The 17562-nt window shown below is 58.0% G+C and overlaps 1 protein-coding gene across 4 annotated transcripts in view; it reads right to left on the bottom strand.

Annotated features, from left to right (window-relative positions):
• Positions 1–14451: 14451 nt before the first annotated feature.
• LOC101659557 (core histone macro-H2A.1) overlaps positions 14452–17562 on the bottom strand; it is a 63989-nt gene continuing 60878 nt past the window's right edge. For all 4 annotated transcript variants that reach the window (XM_004696622.2, XM_004696624.2, XM_004696623.2 and 1 more), the window contains exon 8: positions 14452–14927. In XM_004696622.2, the coding sequence (XP_004696679.1) occupies positions 14762–14927 (166 nt within the window). In that variant the 3' untranslated portion in view covers positions 14452–14761. The remainder of the gene's footprint in view (positions 14928–17562) is intronic.

Below are 17562 nucleotides of genomic sequence, written 5' to 3'. Positions count from 1 at the left end.
TCAGCTTTGGAGTCGTATTGTTTTCTTAAGGCCTCGGGAATCTTCCATGAACACTCCAGCCGTCCCTGACTGCGGGCCTCCTCCTGAAACCTCACTGATCCTCATATCCCTAGACCTTTTAACAACTTAGAAAAACAAATCAACGCTTTCTCCAAAGAGGAATTTCACACAAGCAATTACCAGGAGATTTGGGCATTTCAAGGCTGCTGCCAAACCGGATGAGACAAAGACAGAAAGGCAGACCCCCCAAGACAGAGCGGGACGGAGATAATGAGATATGCCTCCCCAGACCGGTCTGGCTGTTCAGCAAGTCCCCTCTGCCCCCTCGGACCTCAGTTTCCCCATTTGCTACCCGGATGCTCCTGAGTGGTCCTGTGGGCAGAGTCCGGGCTGGCACACTGGCCTGACTTGGCATTGCTGTCATTAGGTGCCATCGAGTCGGTTCTGATCCGTAGCAAACCCTGTGCACAACAGAAGGAAACGCTGCCCGGTCCGCACCATCCTTACCCTTGCTCCCGGGCTGGAGCCCATTGCTGCAGCCACGTGTCAGTCCATCTCGTGGCGGGCCTTCCTCTTTTTGGCTTCCCCTCCACGTTACCAAGCAGGATGTCCTTCTCCAGGAAGCTCTCTCTTGACAACAGGTCAAAAAACGTAAGATGAACTCTCACCGTCTTTGTGTCTAAGGAGCACTCTGGCCTTACTTCTTCCTTGGCGGATTAGTTGGTTTCTCTGGCAGTCCGAGGTGCTTTCGATGTTCTTCTCCAGCGACGCCATTCGAATGCATTGATTCGTCTTCGGTCCTCCTTACTCCATGTCCAAGAGTCACATGCATATAAAGCCACGGAGAATGCCAGGGCTTGCGTCAGGCACACCGCAGTTCTCAAAGAGCTTTGCAAAACTCTAGAGAGGTCTTGTGCAGCAGAGTTACCTGGCGAGCACATAGTTTGATCTCCTGACTGCTGTTTCCAGGAGCATCGATTGTGAATCCGAACAAGACACCATCCTCGAGTTTGCATCGAGGAGTGATTAATCCAGTCAAGAACAAGGAGAAAACAGTTCAGGAACAATTGGGGGGTGGGGGAACAACACTTATTGACAAAACTATGAATTCGACAAAGGTAGTTAGCAGACCGTCGCTGGGATTAGCAAAGAGATGTCCATGTTCCAGAGCTGCCCGTTGTGAGGCTCCCCCTGCAGCCCCTTCCTGCGTGCGCACCAGCTGAGACCCTCCCCGGGCAAAGCCGCACGGACCAGAGTGCCACAGGGCCGGCTGCTCTGCAGCCACATTCAGCCGGCAGGCCATAAAAGAAGGGTATGCGCTTCAGTAGCAAATAAAAATGCGACCCCACTCACTAGGCTGGCTCTCCTAAATACTGAAAAGTTTATGATACCACTCCTTGCCCTCCACCTCCATCGTCAGTGACTCCAACGGAGCAGCACCAAACCACAGATGGGGACCTCAGAGATGCCAAAGCTCAAATCATACCTCTGTAACTTTGCCAAAATCCGCCTATTGACACGAAAGTTTTCTTGTTTATTTGAGGTGCTGCTTCACCGACCAAGCCTACAATGGTTTGTGGGCATTGGGGCTGAGAGGGCTAGGATCCAAATCCAGTTCTAGTTCTTAATCACTGTGGGGCCTCGGGTCAGTCCTTCAACCCCTAACCCTCATCCCTCAGTCTTGGTAAGGGGCTAATGATGTCTTTCCCCAGAGTTGTTAGGTTCGAAACTACCATGTTCTGAGTACTTACTATATTCCAAGCACATATAGGACATCACTAAATCTCCACAACCACCTGGTGGTGTGTATGTGTGTGAGAGAGTTAGGGGCGAGTATTATTGTTCCTGTTTTATAGAGATATGCAGATATATATATATATATATATATATCTGAGGCCTGGTGGTGTAATGGTTATGCGTAAGGCTGCTGTTCAAACCACCAGCTGCTCCACAGGAGACAGACGGAGCTTTCTACTCTTATAACAAATTAAAGTCTCAGGGTCGCTGTGAGTGGGAATTGACTTGATGGCAGTGAGTTGGGGTTTGGGGACGGATCTTACAGATAAGCTAAGGGACTTGCACAGGATCACACAGCTAGTACATGACAGAGCTGGGACTCAAACTCAGAAACAGACTGACACGCTTCCTGTGTCAGTCCGGGTGGACTAGAGAAACAAATCTAGAGACACTCACATGTGTATGAGAATGGTGAGGGCAACAGATGTACAAATGTGCTTGACACAATAGATGCATGGATGGATGGTGATAAGAGTTGTACGAGCCCCTAGTAGAATGATTTTAAAAAAAAGAAAAGAAGTTTACATACAAGAGCAGTTGAATATTGAGAAAACATCCCAGCCCAGTCCAGATCAAGTCCGATATTAGCCCATGTTTCCGATACCAATCTATACAGCCCTCTTCAGACTCACTAAACACATGCAATGTCACCAAATGCAGAAATATCACAGGCCAGTGGGTGGGAAATCTTGTGGACCCTGTGGCATGGTGAGCATCTCAGTGCTGGCAGGGGTCTCCACGTGACTTCTCCACCTCCCAGGGCTCTGGCTGCATCAGGGTAGGTCCATGTGGCTTCTCTTCAGGGATGTCTCTCAGGGAGTGAGCCTTGTCAGTAGAGAGTCTCCAAGGGCGTGAGCCAACAGGGAGAGTGTCTCCTGCCTCCAAGGAGGAAGACAGGAGTTGCCAGAATCCTCAGGAGAAGGCCATGCCCACACAAAGGCCTCATTGGCTATGATCAGATTAACAGGCTAGACTGCACCCTTTCACTCTTAATCCTCTCAAATTGACAAACGATTCTATAACGACCACACTCCTTTTCTGAACTGTTGCTACAATGCCTGCCAATGGTGAGAAGGCTGAATCCACAGTGCTGGTGTGGGCATGAGCAGTCTGGCCTTACACAGAGTGGGTGCTCGGGAGAAATGAATAGAGATCTGGCCACCATGTCTACAGAGTCATCCCCAAAGAGTGAGCCAGCTCCCAGGTGCCAAGCCCTCTGCCCATGGCCTTGACGCAATGGGCAGGCAGATGGTTGTCCTTGGAGGTGGTCCCAGGTGAGCTCAGGCAGTCGGACACCCAATGGGGAGCCTCTAGTATGCTCGGCAGGCACCTGGGGCATTGGAGACAGATCAGGATTCTGGATGTGGGCCTGGGGTTGCTATGATTTAAGGGGGCGGGGGCGGGGGGCGGAGTTCAAAGCAGAAAGGAAGCTCTCTTACAAGTGAAGGCTGTGTGAATGTCGCGGCCAAAAGAGGGATGGTTGGGAATTCCTAGTAAAACTTTACAGCTTCCGTGTTTCCCCTCCTCTAAATCTTCCTATGAAACCCTCGCACCTGGGGGGCCGTCTCGGCTGAGTGAGGGCAGGAGCCACCCATTAGCCTGGCCCAGGGGAGGCTTTCCGGCTTCATTAGTGCCCACCCGGGGTCCCAGTGGACAGATGCCCACTAATTGGGGGTCGAGCTCCAGGACTACAGTCCAGGAGGGAAGGGGCCTCAAGATGCCCACAGGAACCAGGATGGCACCAATGCTGCCCCCAGCCCGGGCCGGACACATCTGGGCAGGGGGAACGCAGCTCTCATCTCTTTTATATGTATTGACTTAGTAGAGTGCAAACATGTGAAAAGTTCACTTTCTCCTTTATGGGAGTCTATAAAACGGCTCTTAAACTGGCATCCCAGGGCCTCAGCGAGACAACGGTAGGACAAGCCTTTGGGGAGGCCCCAGTCCTTCCCTCCACCTTCAGCACTGAGGTGTGAGCCTGCAGATGTCCGGTTCAGACCCTCGGAGCCTGGGTTTGACCAACAGGACCCTGACAAAGGCCCACCAGCAGGCAGAGGAGGCAGGGCTGCCTGAGGCCTGCAGGCCGGGTCTGGTGAGTCCCCGGTCGGGCTGGCAGGTCTGCATGGCCGTCAGGGGCCATGGCTGTGACTGGGAGGGTCCCACTTGCCTGGGACAATATCTCCATGCCTCTAAGCCGCCTGGCATACCAGGGTTTCTAAACAAGCAGGTCTCGGTGGTAGGAAAGGCCATGCGCTAAGTGCCAAACAGGCTCCACAGCCATCTTGGCTGGTGAATTATGGCCCATGGTGGTGGAGAAAGGTGGCCCAGGGGCAGGGAGCAGAGGCTTCCAGCCCCCAGTGTCCTTGCTCAGCCCCTTGAGCCACAAAGCCCACATCCCAGCCATGTACATTGTACCCCTCTGCTCCCCTTTTGTGAACACTCTGTTGGGAGGAAGGTTTACCCAGCAGATCCTCGGTTCCCCTTCCAGCCCCTCAGCATATTCTCTCTGCCCCCTCGGTCACCCCACCTCCACCCTGCGTTTCCTGCCTCTGTTCCTGCGACAGCTCTTCAAGCAGAAGATGCAGCTTGGGGGCAGTTTGCTCGCTTCAGGAAAACTGCATCTCTTCCTCGGTTTCCCCACCTAAGGAACTGGGAGTCAGGTCCTGCCTCTCCTGCCAGACTTTCAGGGTTGTCACAGAGGGGAGGTTTGTGGTGATGGTCTTGGGGTTTAGTGACTCAGAGTCAGGGCAGGGCTAGCCAGGAGAGTCAGCAGGGAGTCCAGAGCCTGGCACTTGTGTCTCCGGGGATGGCTAATGCTGGCTGGCTTGCTGGGGCGCCGCGGCTCCTTCTGTGGGCCTGGCCACAACCGGCCACCGGCCCTGTGCTCTCCCCATGGGTGCTCTCGGTTTTGTAGAAGCACATGGGCTGTTCTGGCTCATAGCACAAGCACAAAGCCTCCACTTGACATTCAGTGTCCCTTTTGGCTCAGCTGACCTGGCCTTTGCAGAGGCCTTCTGGGGCCTCAGCCCAGCATCCCTGGCCTAGTAGGTGCCGGTTGGTGGGCCTGAGTCAGCCAGTGAGCGGTTCCTCTCTGGGAACTTGGATGGTCAGGGAGCAAGGGCAGTCAGTCCCATTGGCCAGGCCTGTCCTGAGTATGAAATTCCAGCCCCAACAAGTGGGGCTTTGAGCAGCTCTGAGCTCATGTTCAAACAAGTCTGAGCTTTCCTGGACCAAGGAAGTCTTTCAGATCCCAACGAGAGGCAGGCAGGGAAGCTCAGGATCCCCGCTGTGGGTGTGAGTCTACTCAAAGCCCAGGGAAAGGCCAGTCATCAGGGCCATCCCAGAGGAGCAGGCTGCCTATGAGGTCAGAGAGCACTGGTTTTGCCACGCCCCATCCCCACCTTGGTGAATGTTCAGTCATCTGTCCCACAGAGAGGGGGAGAGTATTTGAGTGGGGAGCCATATGTCACTGAGAGTGGAAGACTGTGTGGGACCCAGCATAGTGTCTGGGACGTGGACGAGCTGGATACACACGCATCAGGTCTCCCCCTTGGTGAGCCTAATGGCATTTATTGTCCCTGGCAACACAGAACCTCTGGCTTGGGGATGTGCCTGGGTAATGGGTTTGCTCCTTGCACTGAATCTCGTGGTGTGGAAATCTCAGGCTGTGCCTTTGAAGGGCTTGGTGCATTCCATGTTCTAGAACAGAGCTGCCCCAGACAGCACTCTGCAGTGGAGTGTTCTAGAATCAGTGTGACCCAGGAGAATGGCCCTGGCTACACGGGACCCCGAGCACTCCAAACGTGGCTGGTGCAACTGAGGAGCCAAAGGTTTTATCTTCACTTAAACTTACATGCCCACATACGGTGGGTGGCGACTGCACTGCACAGAGCAGGTCTAGAAAGGTCTCTCTCCAAGCTCTTTTTGATCGTACCTGATGGTGGGGGACTTGCCGGTGGAGACTTGAGCCTGGCCCGCCAAGGACAGTCACGACTGGGCCCTCGCGGTATAGGGCACTCACCTCCGTCTTGTTCCCCTGACCTGGGCTCACATGGAGCTGAGCTAGCTGGCTACCCTCCAGCCTCGACCACAGCCAGAGTTGGACTTTAGCCACGGCAGGTACATACCTGGCTTCTGACCTCCACGGGAGTCGGAACAGCTCACGTCTGTGAAGCCTCTGGAGGCCCTGGGTGATGCCAACAGACAGCGTGCTGGGCTACTAACTGAAAAGTAGGAGGTCTGAGCCCCGCCGCCCCCCACCCCACCTGCCACCCACCGAGGCACCTCAGAGTCGTGAAACATCAGCTGCTGGCACACGATGGAGTCCAGTCCTGCTCTGACGTCCACGGGGGTCACGGGGAATCAGAATCAACTGCACAAACGGACCGAGACCACGTTGCCAGCTCAGTTTTGCAGAAGAGGAAACCACGCCCAGGAGAGGTGAGGTGACTCACCCCAAGATCACACAGTGAGCTGCCTATCTCCTCGTGCCCCTACAAGTTCTCACACAAAACACACCAAGGTAAGGTGACCAGATTTTAACATTGGTAAGGTAGGACACCACTGATAAAACTCATATCCTGGCGAAATAGCCACATGGCAGCCAAAAACCGTATACCCTAACTTGTGCATTCTTTCCAAAAATCGAGACTTTTTAAAACGCCACGGGATGCAGGAAAATTTAAAAATCGGGACTGTCCCGCCAAAAGCGGGACTCTTGGTCACCTTACACAAAGGGCCTGCAGGCTTCTTACCAGAGAGCCAGCCCAGAGGGGCCTGCCTGGTGCCCTGCTCTGTCCCCCACTTCTACCATGCTGTCCCAAGTGAGGGACCCCGGCCCTGAGTCCTGTCTTTGGCTCCTGACAGTGCTCAGACAGCGGAGTGGCCGGTCCAGGCAGTAGCTTCCCACTGACTATCTGTGGAATGGACACCCAGGGGCCAGAGTTGGCAGAGCCCACAGGGGTGACTTGTCAGCCCCCTGGCCGGGCAGGATGGTGCCCAAGAGCTTTCCTCTTCTGAGGCCACCTCTCCCACCTCCTCAAACCCACCCACGGCAAGCAGTGATTTCCCGTGGCCACTCGGTGGACGCGCCACCTAGAGGGGCGCGCATTCTCGGGATTTGGGCACGGCCGTCCAGAGTTTGTGCAGGGCAGAGCGTGGGGTGGTCCTGCCTGGGTGAGGCGGGTGGAGTGGGGCGGCAGGGGCCGACAGGCCTTAATAGGCACATTGTCCCCTGGTTGAAGAGAGCGCCGCCCGGCCGCCCCCTCACAGGCCGCGCGCTGCATGAGCTCATGTCTGAGGCTGTGGCTGCGCTGGGCTGCAGGGAGGTGCGCCTGCCCCGTGAAGCCTCGCGGGGTCCTGAAGCGGAACGTTGTAATGAGCGACGCCGGCTGGATTTATGGGGCTGTGCACGTGCGCCTTGGCCTTCCTGCGCCGGCCTACGCACGAGAACAAAAACAAGCCCTGGCCCAGGGACGGCGCGACTGGGTCTTAACGAGAGCCCACTAATTACTGGAAGGCCCAGCCAGGGACCCCCAACCTGGGGAGGATCCCAGCTCAGGCAGGTCCCCTGTCTGTTCAGACTTTGCTCAAGGCCCCTGGGAAGCAGGAAACCTGGGGGGGCCCTCCCGAGGCCTGCAGCCCGGGTCCCCCGCTTCCTGGCCCGCCCTGCCCTTCTTCCTCCTCATCGGTGAAATGAGGGGTGGGGGGTAGCTCTGGGGCGTCGTGGGCTACCATGGAACCCGGCCGGGTGCTTTACTCGAGAAAGATGAGGCCCCTGCAAGATATCAGGGCTTGACACCCCACAGGGCAAGGCTACGCTGCCCCTGAGGGTTGCTGTGACTTGGGGTCCGCTCGATAGCCAGGAGCTGGTACCTTCCGAGAGGCCATTGGCGGCAGCATTCCAGGGCGGAGGAGAATGCCGGCTTGAAGAGTTCTTCCCCGTGCGCAACTTCTCCGCTGTCCTGGTTCTGCCTGATTCTGCTGAGTGGCCTGGACCGGTCTCTCCCTTGCTCTGATCTCAGCACCCTCCCCTGGATGACAGAGAGCGCCCACTCTGCCTGGTGGTCGGTGGGTTGGGCGGGATGGTGCCTGCCGCTCTTCTTGACCCACCATGCCATACTCACCCGGCCCCCCGCCCCTCTGTTGCTGCTGTCAGAGTTCAGGTGGCAGGTGCACCCCAGCTGCAGGCTCTGCGGCTTTCTACCTGAGAGGGAGGTGCAGATGTCTCTGGGGCTCACTGAGGGCTCTGTCACCATGGCGATGCAGCTCTCAGGTGGCCCCTGGCCAGTGCTGGGATCCAGGGCCTCTCTCTTTCTGTAGGAGTCTGCCAGGGCCAGTACTGGACTTAGGGCCTCCGATCAAACTGTCCTTTGGGCCTAGTCCTTCCCTCTCTGAGGCTGTAAAGAGATGCTGCCTGATTTGGAGGAAGGGGGGTAGGGTCACCAGGACATGCTACTAGGGCCCTCTGAGGACACATGCATTTGTGTCCAAGGCCTGCTGCTGTTAGGCCTGCATCCGCACTCCCCGGCATGCAGACGGGCCCCTGCACTGTAGCTGCTCAGGGCTCTCTCCTGCAGACAAGTTCAGTGCCTGCCCTCTTTCCCAACAACTTGCGTTGAGCATCTAGGCAGAAGGGTCCTCGCCCACCCCATTTTCCAGACAGGAGCCAGGGAAAGCTCATGCAGCAGATGCCACGTGATGAAGCTGGGCTTGCAGGTGTGGCAAAAGGAAACTGAGCCAGGGATGGTGCCAACACCAGGCTTCCCTCTGAAGTCCCTTGATCCCTTACTGGTGGGCAGATCTCAGCTACGCCTGCGCTGACTCAGAGCGGGACGGTCAGGGATGTCCTCAGGGGGTGGGGGTGGGGGCTGAGGGCGAGCCTGGGTTTCTCCCACTTTCCCCCGATGCCTCTGGGTCAGGCCCTCCAGCTGGTGACTGACCATTGGATCCTGGCAGGCTCAGCCCGGCCAGTGATGCAGGCAGCCCCCCGCCCCCAGCCGGCCCATGCCATTTGGGTTCAGGCTCCAGGTGCGCAGGGCCCTCCTGGAGGGCAGGCTCTGCATTGTCATGCTGCCTCGGCGACCCCAGGGACTAGTGTAGGACTTGCCCCGAGCTTTGAGGCATTCACTGCAGGATGCAGCATGCAGCCTGTAAGCACATGACCAGCGTCCAGTATGCAGAGTGCTGGGATGGCAGGGGCAGGGTTCACCCAGAGAGGCACCCAGCCCAGGCCATGGGGTCAGGGAACACACTTCCTGTAGGAGGCAGAGGGGTCATCCAAGAGGAGACACCTGCGGGGTTGAGCGGGATCACAGATCAGGGCGGCAGCGGTGTGTTCAGGCATGTGCCGAGGCCAGGTGCACGTGGCCCGTCCTGGAGCGTAGGGCCAGAAAGGCGGCCAGCCTCTCTCAGCCCCAGGCTCCTTTAGATGCGTTTCCTTCCCTCAAAGTGGAGCGCCTGGTGGCATTTGCCCAGGGTGTGGTGGAGACTGAGCCTGGTCACACGTGTTTTGAATGCCGTCAGGGGCTGAGGGGTACAAGGTGATGGCTTGGGGGGGTGCTGCCTTTGGAGAAGCCTTGGGGTGACTGGGAGCCAACCTGAGGAGGCACAGAGGATCTTGGCCCATAGACCCTTGGAAAGAGCTATCCCACAGGTATCCTCTTGGGAAGGGGCAGGCAGTCATCCACACTGTTGTCCCAGGGGTTGCCATGGGCCCATCATTCAATGCCAGCGAGACTGTCGGTGGTTGTGGACGAATCAATTAGAAGCACTTTGGGTTAAATGCAAGTCCCTTAAATGAGTCCATCCCCGGCCCGAGGTGTGTGCTCCCCTGCGGAAGAGTGCCCAGGGTGTGAGCAGGGCCGAGAACACTCCATCCTGGCCTTCAGAAGACCCTTTCTAGGTGGGAGTCTGTAGCCAGGACCTGCGTGGGACCTAATGAGGAGCGCCTGGCAGCCTTCAATTATGTGCCCAGCCCTGGCTCGGCACCGTCTGACTGACAGCTCATTACCCTGCTGCCATTTTTGGAGAGTGGAATTTAATCTCCCAGGTGGGAAGCAAATCAATCTGCCCATCTACCACAGCTGGGCCTGTGCTCACTCCACGTTAATTTATTCTCTGAAGCTTAGGAAGCCTTGTTGTTTCAAAGTACGGAAATACCAGGTTTCCCAGCCAGGCAGGCAGCTGGCCGAGAGGGGCTCGCCTGGGTCCCAGCATGGGCCCTGCAATCGTGCTGGTGGTCAGCCGGGGAGGTGTGGTCACTTCTGCCTCAGGCTCATCCCTGGGGAGGCTGTCTGGGGGCAGGAGGGGACGGAACACCCAGTGCTCAAGGTGGGAGATGCTCGGTGGGAACCTGCCACCTCTGTCTGAGCCTGGGGGCTCCCTGCCTGTGCTTGCTGTGACCATCGCTTGCTTTCAGAGCCTGGGGGAAAGGATGATGTGGAGGGAGTCCTCTCCGACTCTGCCGGCAAGCAGCTACAGCCAAGGCTCAAACTTGTGACACGAGGGGTGGGGCTGGTTTTCTCCTCTGTCTGCAGGGGACATGGGAGGACTTACTTTGCAGTGAGGGCAAGACCTGAGCCATGCAGCTTGGGGGGGCGCCTCACAGCTATAGAACTCACCCTGGAGGGGCCAGGGCCCCAAGAGGGGGCTCTGAGCAGACAGACGACCCACACGTGGCTCCCGCCACGGAGACGGTCCACTTCTCCTCTGGAGACAGTGGTCCTGGCTGGCTTCTGCTGGGCAGGAGCCTCCCTCCCGCCCTGGGACGGAGAGGGTCTCTGGAGCCGTGTGTGTGTGTGTGTGTGTGTGTGTGTGTGTGTGTGTAAATGTGTCAGTGTGTGCCACGATGCCTGCGTGAGTGCAAGTGTGAGAATGGATGAGCGTGCAAGTGTGCGCGCTCACACACACTGAGTGTGACTGTGTGTTGGGGGGCTGGGGGAGCGGGCAGGAGAGTGCTTTTCCTGGGGAGAGTTGCTAAGACACTCATTCTCGGAGTTGGATGGACAAAGCAGCCCGGCAGGGTTGGGCTTCAGGGGTCAGGGAGAGGGCAATCTGTTTACACACCTTTGCCAAGGAGCAGGGGTGGGGTGGGGTGGGGGTGGAGGTGCTGGGATTAATGAACACTTTGACTGCTTTGCCTGTCAGGAGGGCCAGGGGATATTATTTTGATATCAGGGGGGCCCCAGGAGCAAACACAACAGGCTCGTTCTAAAGGGAAGAAAGCCCCACCCTCGCCACCGAGTGTCCCTTTCTTCTCCAGAGGCTGCGAGGGGCCCCAAGACCCTGCACCCTCCCCAGCCCCTTCGGGGAGCCGGCTCTAAGGCGGCACCCAGGCCAGCTCCAAGATAACGCAGTGAAAACCAAATATCACTGTTGCTAATGAAAGGATCAGCCGAGACACCCCCCACCCCGCCCCACACCCACCTGTTTCCCCTCCCATGAGAGGGTTCCCCCCACCCCGCCAGGCGCCTGATGACGCAGCCTGAGTGACAGTCAGGAGCGAGAGGAGGCTCCCTCCTCAGCAAGGTTGGTCCTGGGGAGCGAGCGCGGAGGCATGCTGCGAGCCTGCGTGCGTACACATGTGTTTTCTCTCCCTCTCTGCCTTTTTCTGTCGGGACGGAACTGCAGCTGTGACCACACTCTGACCCTGGAAGTGAGGGAGGAATTCTGTCAGATAAACAAACCCATGGGTGGATCGTTCCGATGCTGGGGACGGGGGCTGGGCGCAGAGGCCGCAGCTGAAGTGACTCTGTCCTGGGGGACGTGGCGAACGACGCCCCTGCCCCAACGGGGGCTGAGGGAGCAGCCTACCTGCTGTCCTGTTACATATCACCTGGTCCTTGGAGTTCTGAGGATCCAGGCCCTCCCACGAAGCCCAGCGGCAGGTAACAGGGCCTCAGAAGCCCCCACACTGAGCCATGAGCCTCAGACTGTCTTGCAGGCTCTTCCCTGCAGGTCCCGCCTCCACGGGGCACGGGCAGCATGTCCCCCCACCTGCCTTTGTCAGTCTGGGGCCTCAGTCATCATGAGCACGCAATGGGTCCTGATGGCCACTGAATGGCCTTAAATGCACCAGCAGCTTCTCTCTACTCCTTCAGGGGTGGCGGCCCGGAGGCCTTTTCTCACTGGAGACCAGAGAACAGGCGTGCTGGGTGGATGCCAAAGGAGGGCCCGGCTCCCGCGGGAGTGGGGAGCATTGGTTGTAGTTGGAGCTGGGCTCACGTCCCCGCTCTACCACTCGTAGCTGCGTGACCTGGGAAATCTGTGCCCCTTCTCTGCTCCGCAGCACTGGCTGTGAACCTGACCCGACTCCGCTTACAGCCCACGAGAGGCCTGGGAACGACACCCACCTCTCTAGGAAATGCAGTCCATGCCCTGTCCGCTCCTGTGTCTTCCTTTTCTGTCAACGGGGCTTCCTGCAGACCTGCCTTTTGAACAGAGGCATGGATGTGTGCGTTGCAGGAGGGCCCTTGCAAATGCACCCCTTTGTTTTATTTTTCAAGTAATGGGCTTTCAGTGCCAGCTCTCCGCCCCTGGCCCTAGACACGAGGCTGACACCAGACAGCGGTTTCTCCTGTTCCAGCTGAGAAGACTCGCTGGGTGGTTTGGGGGATGATGGGAATCCCAGGAGGGTCTCCTGGCTCTCTTTCCCAGTATTTCTTGGAGAAATACTTGGAGTCCTCCTTCAGAGAGCCTGTCTCTCCGGGGCGCAGTGCACCTTGTATTATTGAAAGTTGAGCAACATCTAGGTGATTATGGTCAACAATTCATGCAACCCTTGACAAATGCAATTTAATTCTTTTGTGCAGTGACAAGAGGGCAGGCGCCCCAGCTGCGTGTCTCTGTTTCCTTCCCCAATCCTTTGGGCGACATCTAGTGGGCGAGCTTTGTAAAATGCTGGCTTTGCTTCCCCTGGCTTTGGGAAGCCCATTCGAAAAACCTGGTTTCCAACTTCATGCTCATTGTGCTTCTGCCTCTGTCCAAATGAGGAGCAACATCAAGGCCAAACGGGTTCCTGGGTTTCTGAGATAAGGGTGCCATCAGGGGAATGTCGGGTCTGACCCTGGTCAGGTGTTGGCAGCGGGCTCACAGCCAGCTTCCACGTCCTCGGCTGTCAGGCAGACCGGGCAGGATTCTTGCAAGAACAAGACAAAATGATGTCCATGATGGCTTAGTGGTCCCTGGGACACGGTCCAGGTTATGGCCAGCGAGGATGTCCGCCAAAGGGGGTGGGCTGGCACTGCGGCGGCAGCAGAGGTAGCGGCCGTGGCCGCGGCAACAATGGGCTCAAGTACAGGAGCAACCAGGAGGGTGGTGCGAGACCGGGCGGCGTCTCGGCCTGTTCGTACGCGGGGTCTCAGAGTCCAGTCTGAACCAGCTGGACAGCACGGCAGTGTCTCCTGACCCCGCGTGGAACAGAACGACACTGCCTGGCCGCGCCCTCACTGTGGCCTTTGACCTGTCCATGGCACCATGGTCCTAGCTACCGCCTTAGCCCCCTCGGGGGCCTGCAGGTGTCCCGTGTGAAGCGGCATCCTGCTAAGACACACCTTCGTGAGGAGATGGTCATCAAGGGACAGAACCTAGACCCAGCATAGAGCTGGGGGAAAGAAATCAGACAGACTGGGGAGTGCTCTCAGAGATGGAGACCCGGGGCAGGGTGGGGTCGAGCCTGGTCAGGGTCTCCCGAGGCGGCGGGAAGTGATCGTTGCCATCTGTCCAGGAAGAGTGGGGACCTGCTGCTTCCTGCTGGTGAGCCTGCTTTAGAAGAAGACTCTTGTTTCTTAGTGGAGGCAGAACCGGCTCCTGTGCGTTTTAGGCAAATTTAGAGGAAGGTCAAAGTGTCTCTGGTATCCAGCCAATGGGTTATCTGTTCTGCCCCAACTAGGATCTGACTCATCTACGCCCCTGTGAGCAGGGGTGTATGTTAGCAGCGCACCTAGGGACCTGGATGGTAGCTCTTGGCACCCTTCTCTTCATGCACCCCCACCCATTAGCCCGCCCCCCGAGCTCCAGCAGAGGGCTGGGGGCCTGTCCAGGCCCAGCCATGAGTGGGAGTCTCTCTGGAGCAGGTGTGGGGGGACACAGCTGGACTCAGCACCACCTATCACCGGTCAGGTTGGAGACACCTCCATGTCCTCGTCTCACGTGGAGTGGACACGCTATCCCTGGGGCCCCAGGATGGAACGAGACACCGGCCCTTTCTACCAACCACTAGGGGACTGCGGAGCACCACCCACCGGGGCTGCAAGGGCCGCGTGGTGCCCCGTGGGAGTGGGCAAGCTGCCCCGCCCTCACCCCTGCACCCTCACCCCCACTCCCATCCCCAGACAGAGCTCCCGGGCACAGTAACTTGAGACACTGGTCACAATAACAGTTCAACATTTTACTAAAACAACTCACACAGATTCCAAATTGCAAATATAATTAAAGACAACGGGTTTTCTGCCTTTTAAATCTTTCATTTTCAAAGTCATTAAGATGGTAAGTAAACAACAATAACAACAACAAAAATTGGGTCTCTGGCAAATTCATGATCTTTTCTCTTGTTCTTGAGGAGAGAGGAAAGGAGCGTCATAGTACAGAGTGTGCCACCGGGAGAGGGGCGGCGCTGGGGGCCAATGCGGGCGAGGCGCCGCCCCTCCCTCCCTCCCTCCCGCTGCGCCCTGCCCTGCCCACCCGGGCTCGTGAAAACCAAACCATGAGCTCTTCTCCTAGGTTACAGGCAATCAGACACAGCCTATGACCCAGGGCTTCCACAACAGCAATGCCAACGCTCAGTGCTAACGTAAGAACAGTTTAGAAGGTCAAAACATTTAAACCGGAAACCAAAACCTTATTCCCCCGATGAGCACAACTGAAGATGACAGGGCGCCGCCTCCCCGAGCAGTGAGGGGGGTTGGTTTTCTTCTCGCTTTCTTTCCAACGGGAGGCGGGGACAGGGCGGGCCTGGCTCTGCCACCTAGTTGGCATCCAGCTTGGCCATTTCCTGCACGTAGATGCCTATGCTCTCGCTGTCGAACAGCACGAAGTGCACGGTCTTGATTGAAGAGGCCATCGTCGACACGAAGTAGCTGGAGATGGCCTTCAGGATGAGCTGGGCCGCCGTCTGCTTGGGGAAACCGTTCCTGCAGGAGACAGCACAGGCTCTCAGCACACACACAGGGACGCGGGTGGGGGGTGCACGGCGGTCGTGGGGCCCACTCATCCCCAGGGGTCACCCGGTCCAGGGCCTCCATGTGCTGGAGGCTGACCATCGGCAGATGCAGGAGAGGCCAGACCTTCCCAGGTGCTGGCACGGACAGGGGACAGCGGGCCGAGCTGCGGGCGCATGCGCCTTCTGAGCACGGGACGTCTGCAGTAAGGGGGCCCCCAAGGAGCGGACGCTGGTGTCCCTGGCGCTCCGCAAGGCAGCAGGGCCTCGACGGTGCTCCCCTTCCTGGTCTCACCAGTGTGGTGCTCAAAACCCACCCTGGGCGGCAGACCCTCCCTCCCCTGGGGCGGCTCTCCAGGGAGATAACATGCCCTTCACGCTGGTCTTCAGACTGGCGGTGGCCAGGAGCCCTGCCTCAGACACAGCAGCGGTGCCAGGCCACCCCACCCTCCTGGCCACTGGAGTCTCTGGAGACTGTGGACCTCTCCCTGCAGTTCGTCTTGCACGGCACTTGGGACTGGAGAAGCTGCAATCACGGAGGGAAAGCATGTCAAGGTGTCCCTTGTGGGGGGGGCGCGGGGGCCGCAAACAGCATGGCAGCTTATCCGTGGAGGGTAACACGTGAGGTTAGGCCTGGGCTTAAAATCCCTCCCTAACCCTATTGCACACTTCAGGGCCCTGGGGATAAAGGGCTTGGGCTGGCCTGCTGGGGGTGGGGGGTGTTTTCCCTTCATTTGGCAACTCTGGTGGACAACTGCTACCAGACCCTGAAGGTGGGGTCTGCTGTTCCACGCCTCCCCTGGTGCACTACCTGCCTGCCGGGCTTGACCCGGGCCTTTGGTCAGCCACGCTTCCTCTGCCACCCCAGCAAAACTGTTCCTGTAGCTTGTGGCGCATCAGACCTGGTGTGGCCCAGCTTGAAGGGGGCTCCTAGCATCTTCTGGGCGCTTCAAACACAGAGCCTGTTTTCAGAGGGCAGAGGGGCACCAGCACAGGGCATGGCACACTCCCAGCCTGTGTGGTCAGTGGGATGCACCGGACTCCTCACTCACTGAGGCCATGCCAGACAGTGGCTCACAGGACAAAGGTGATGAGGACAGAGTCTCGGGCTGAATGGAGTGGCCAGCAGTGGGCGTGGGCGTGGGCCAGGGCCAGGGCAGGAAGCAGGGCATGCAGGGAGATGGCCACAAGGTGAGGTCGTTTCTCCAGTCTTGGTTCTGAAAGCTCAGGCCGGGTGTGTGCTGTTCTCAGCACAGCCTGCTCAGCTGCGGTGACTGTGTGATCCAGGCCCCCAAGGCCAATCCCAGGGCCGTCGGGTAGATTCTGAGTCCTGGGGGCCCTCGAGGACAGAGTAGAACTACTGCCTGGGGGTTCCAACACCAAATTCTCAGGGGAGTAGAGAGTGGGTCTGAACTGCTGCCCACCAGGGCTCTGTACTGAGGAGCCAGGGGAGAGGTGCTCAGCCTGTATGCTCAGCCTTCCCTTGGTGGGCATGAAAAGGGAGTGCATGAGCCTTGTGGGCCGCCCACCTGCTGCTGTGAGGCGTGTCGGGTGGCAGGACCGGCCTCCCTCCACCTGGACCTGCTCCGGAGATGAGGAGAGGGTCAGCTGTGGCGTGCAGCTGTGCAGGCACAGGGTTGCAGGGTCGCAGGAATAGAGCCCATTTTACGTGCCTCACAAAGAGTGAATGTTTACTTTCCTGCTGTAAATACAGCTGCTGCCAGAAGAGCTGATCAGATTACGATCCCATTAATCTCATTTCCATCAAGAGGGGCGAGGGGCACCAGCAAGCGCCCAGACTGGCAGGAGTGGAGCGCAGGGGGAGGACTTGGCCTGCAAGGGGAGCGGCTCTACCCGGGCCCACAGCGCTCCAGGAACTGGTGGGCTGAACTGGCGGAGCCATCTGGGACTGCATGGCAAGGGGCTGCGAGGACCACGCCATGTCTTATTGACTCCAAGGTCCCTCTAAGAGGGTGTCCCACACCTGCACAGTGAGCTGTGCTTGGGGGTGGGGGCTGGGGGAGGTGGCTGGGAGACCTCCAAGAGCCACTGCTTCCAGTGTGGCCCCAGTTGGAGCTGGCCCTGGTGCCGGGCGGCTTTAGATGGCTGAGCTGGACAGGGTGCAGATCCACAGTACAAGCCCAGGCTCCTTTGTCCCTGCTGACCACAAGGCCCCCCAAGGGGTGCCTGCCCATGCCCACCCCTTTCTGGCAGACCCTCCCACAGCTCTCTATCAGGGGCTGTGGAGCTCTCCGTGAGGGAGTGTTCTTTGCTGTCCTCTGTATCGCTACTTCTCAAACTTCAGCCGACACCCGCATCAGACGGCTCATGAAACAGACGCTGGGCTCACCAACTCTGGCCCCAGGAGCCTGTGGGGACTGCACCTGGAGAACCACTGTTCTACATGCAAGGTGCCCTGACAGCACTGCAACGTGTTGGGCTGCTAGTCAGAGGGCTGGAGGTTCAAATCCAGCAGCCGTTTAGTGGGAGAAAGATGAGACTGACTGTGACCGAAAAGATGTAGTCTGGGAAACCCTTTAGAGCAGTGGTTCTCAACCTTCCGAATGCTGCAACCCTTTAATACAGTTCCTCATGTTGTGATGACTCCC

The sequence above is a fragment of the Echinops telfairi genome, unplaced genomic scaffold, assembly GCF_000313985.2.
Source record: "Echinops telfairi isolate 266 unplaced genomic scaffold, ASM31398v2 ScPeMD7_7469;HRSCAF=8507_1, whole genome shotgun sequence".
In the NCBI taxonomy this organism is placed as follows: Eukaryota; Metazoa; Chordata; class Mammalia; order Afrosoricida; family Tenrecidae; genus Echinops; species Echinops telfairi.
This window is presented reverse-complemented; position numbering and strand designations above follow the sequence as displayed.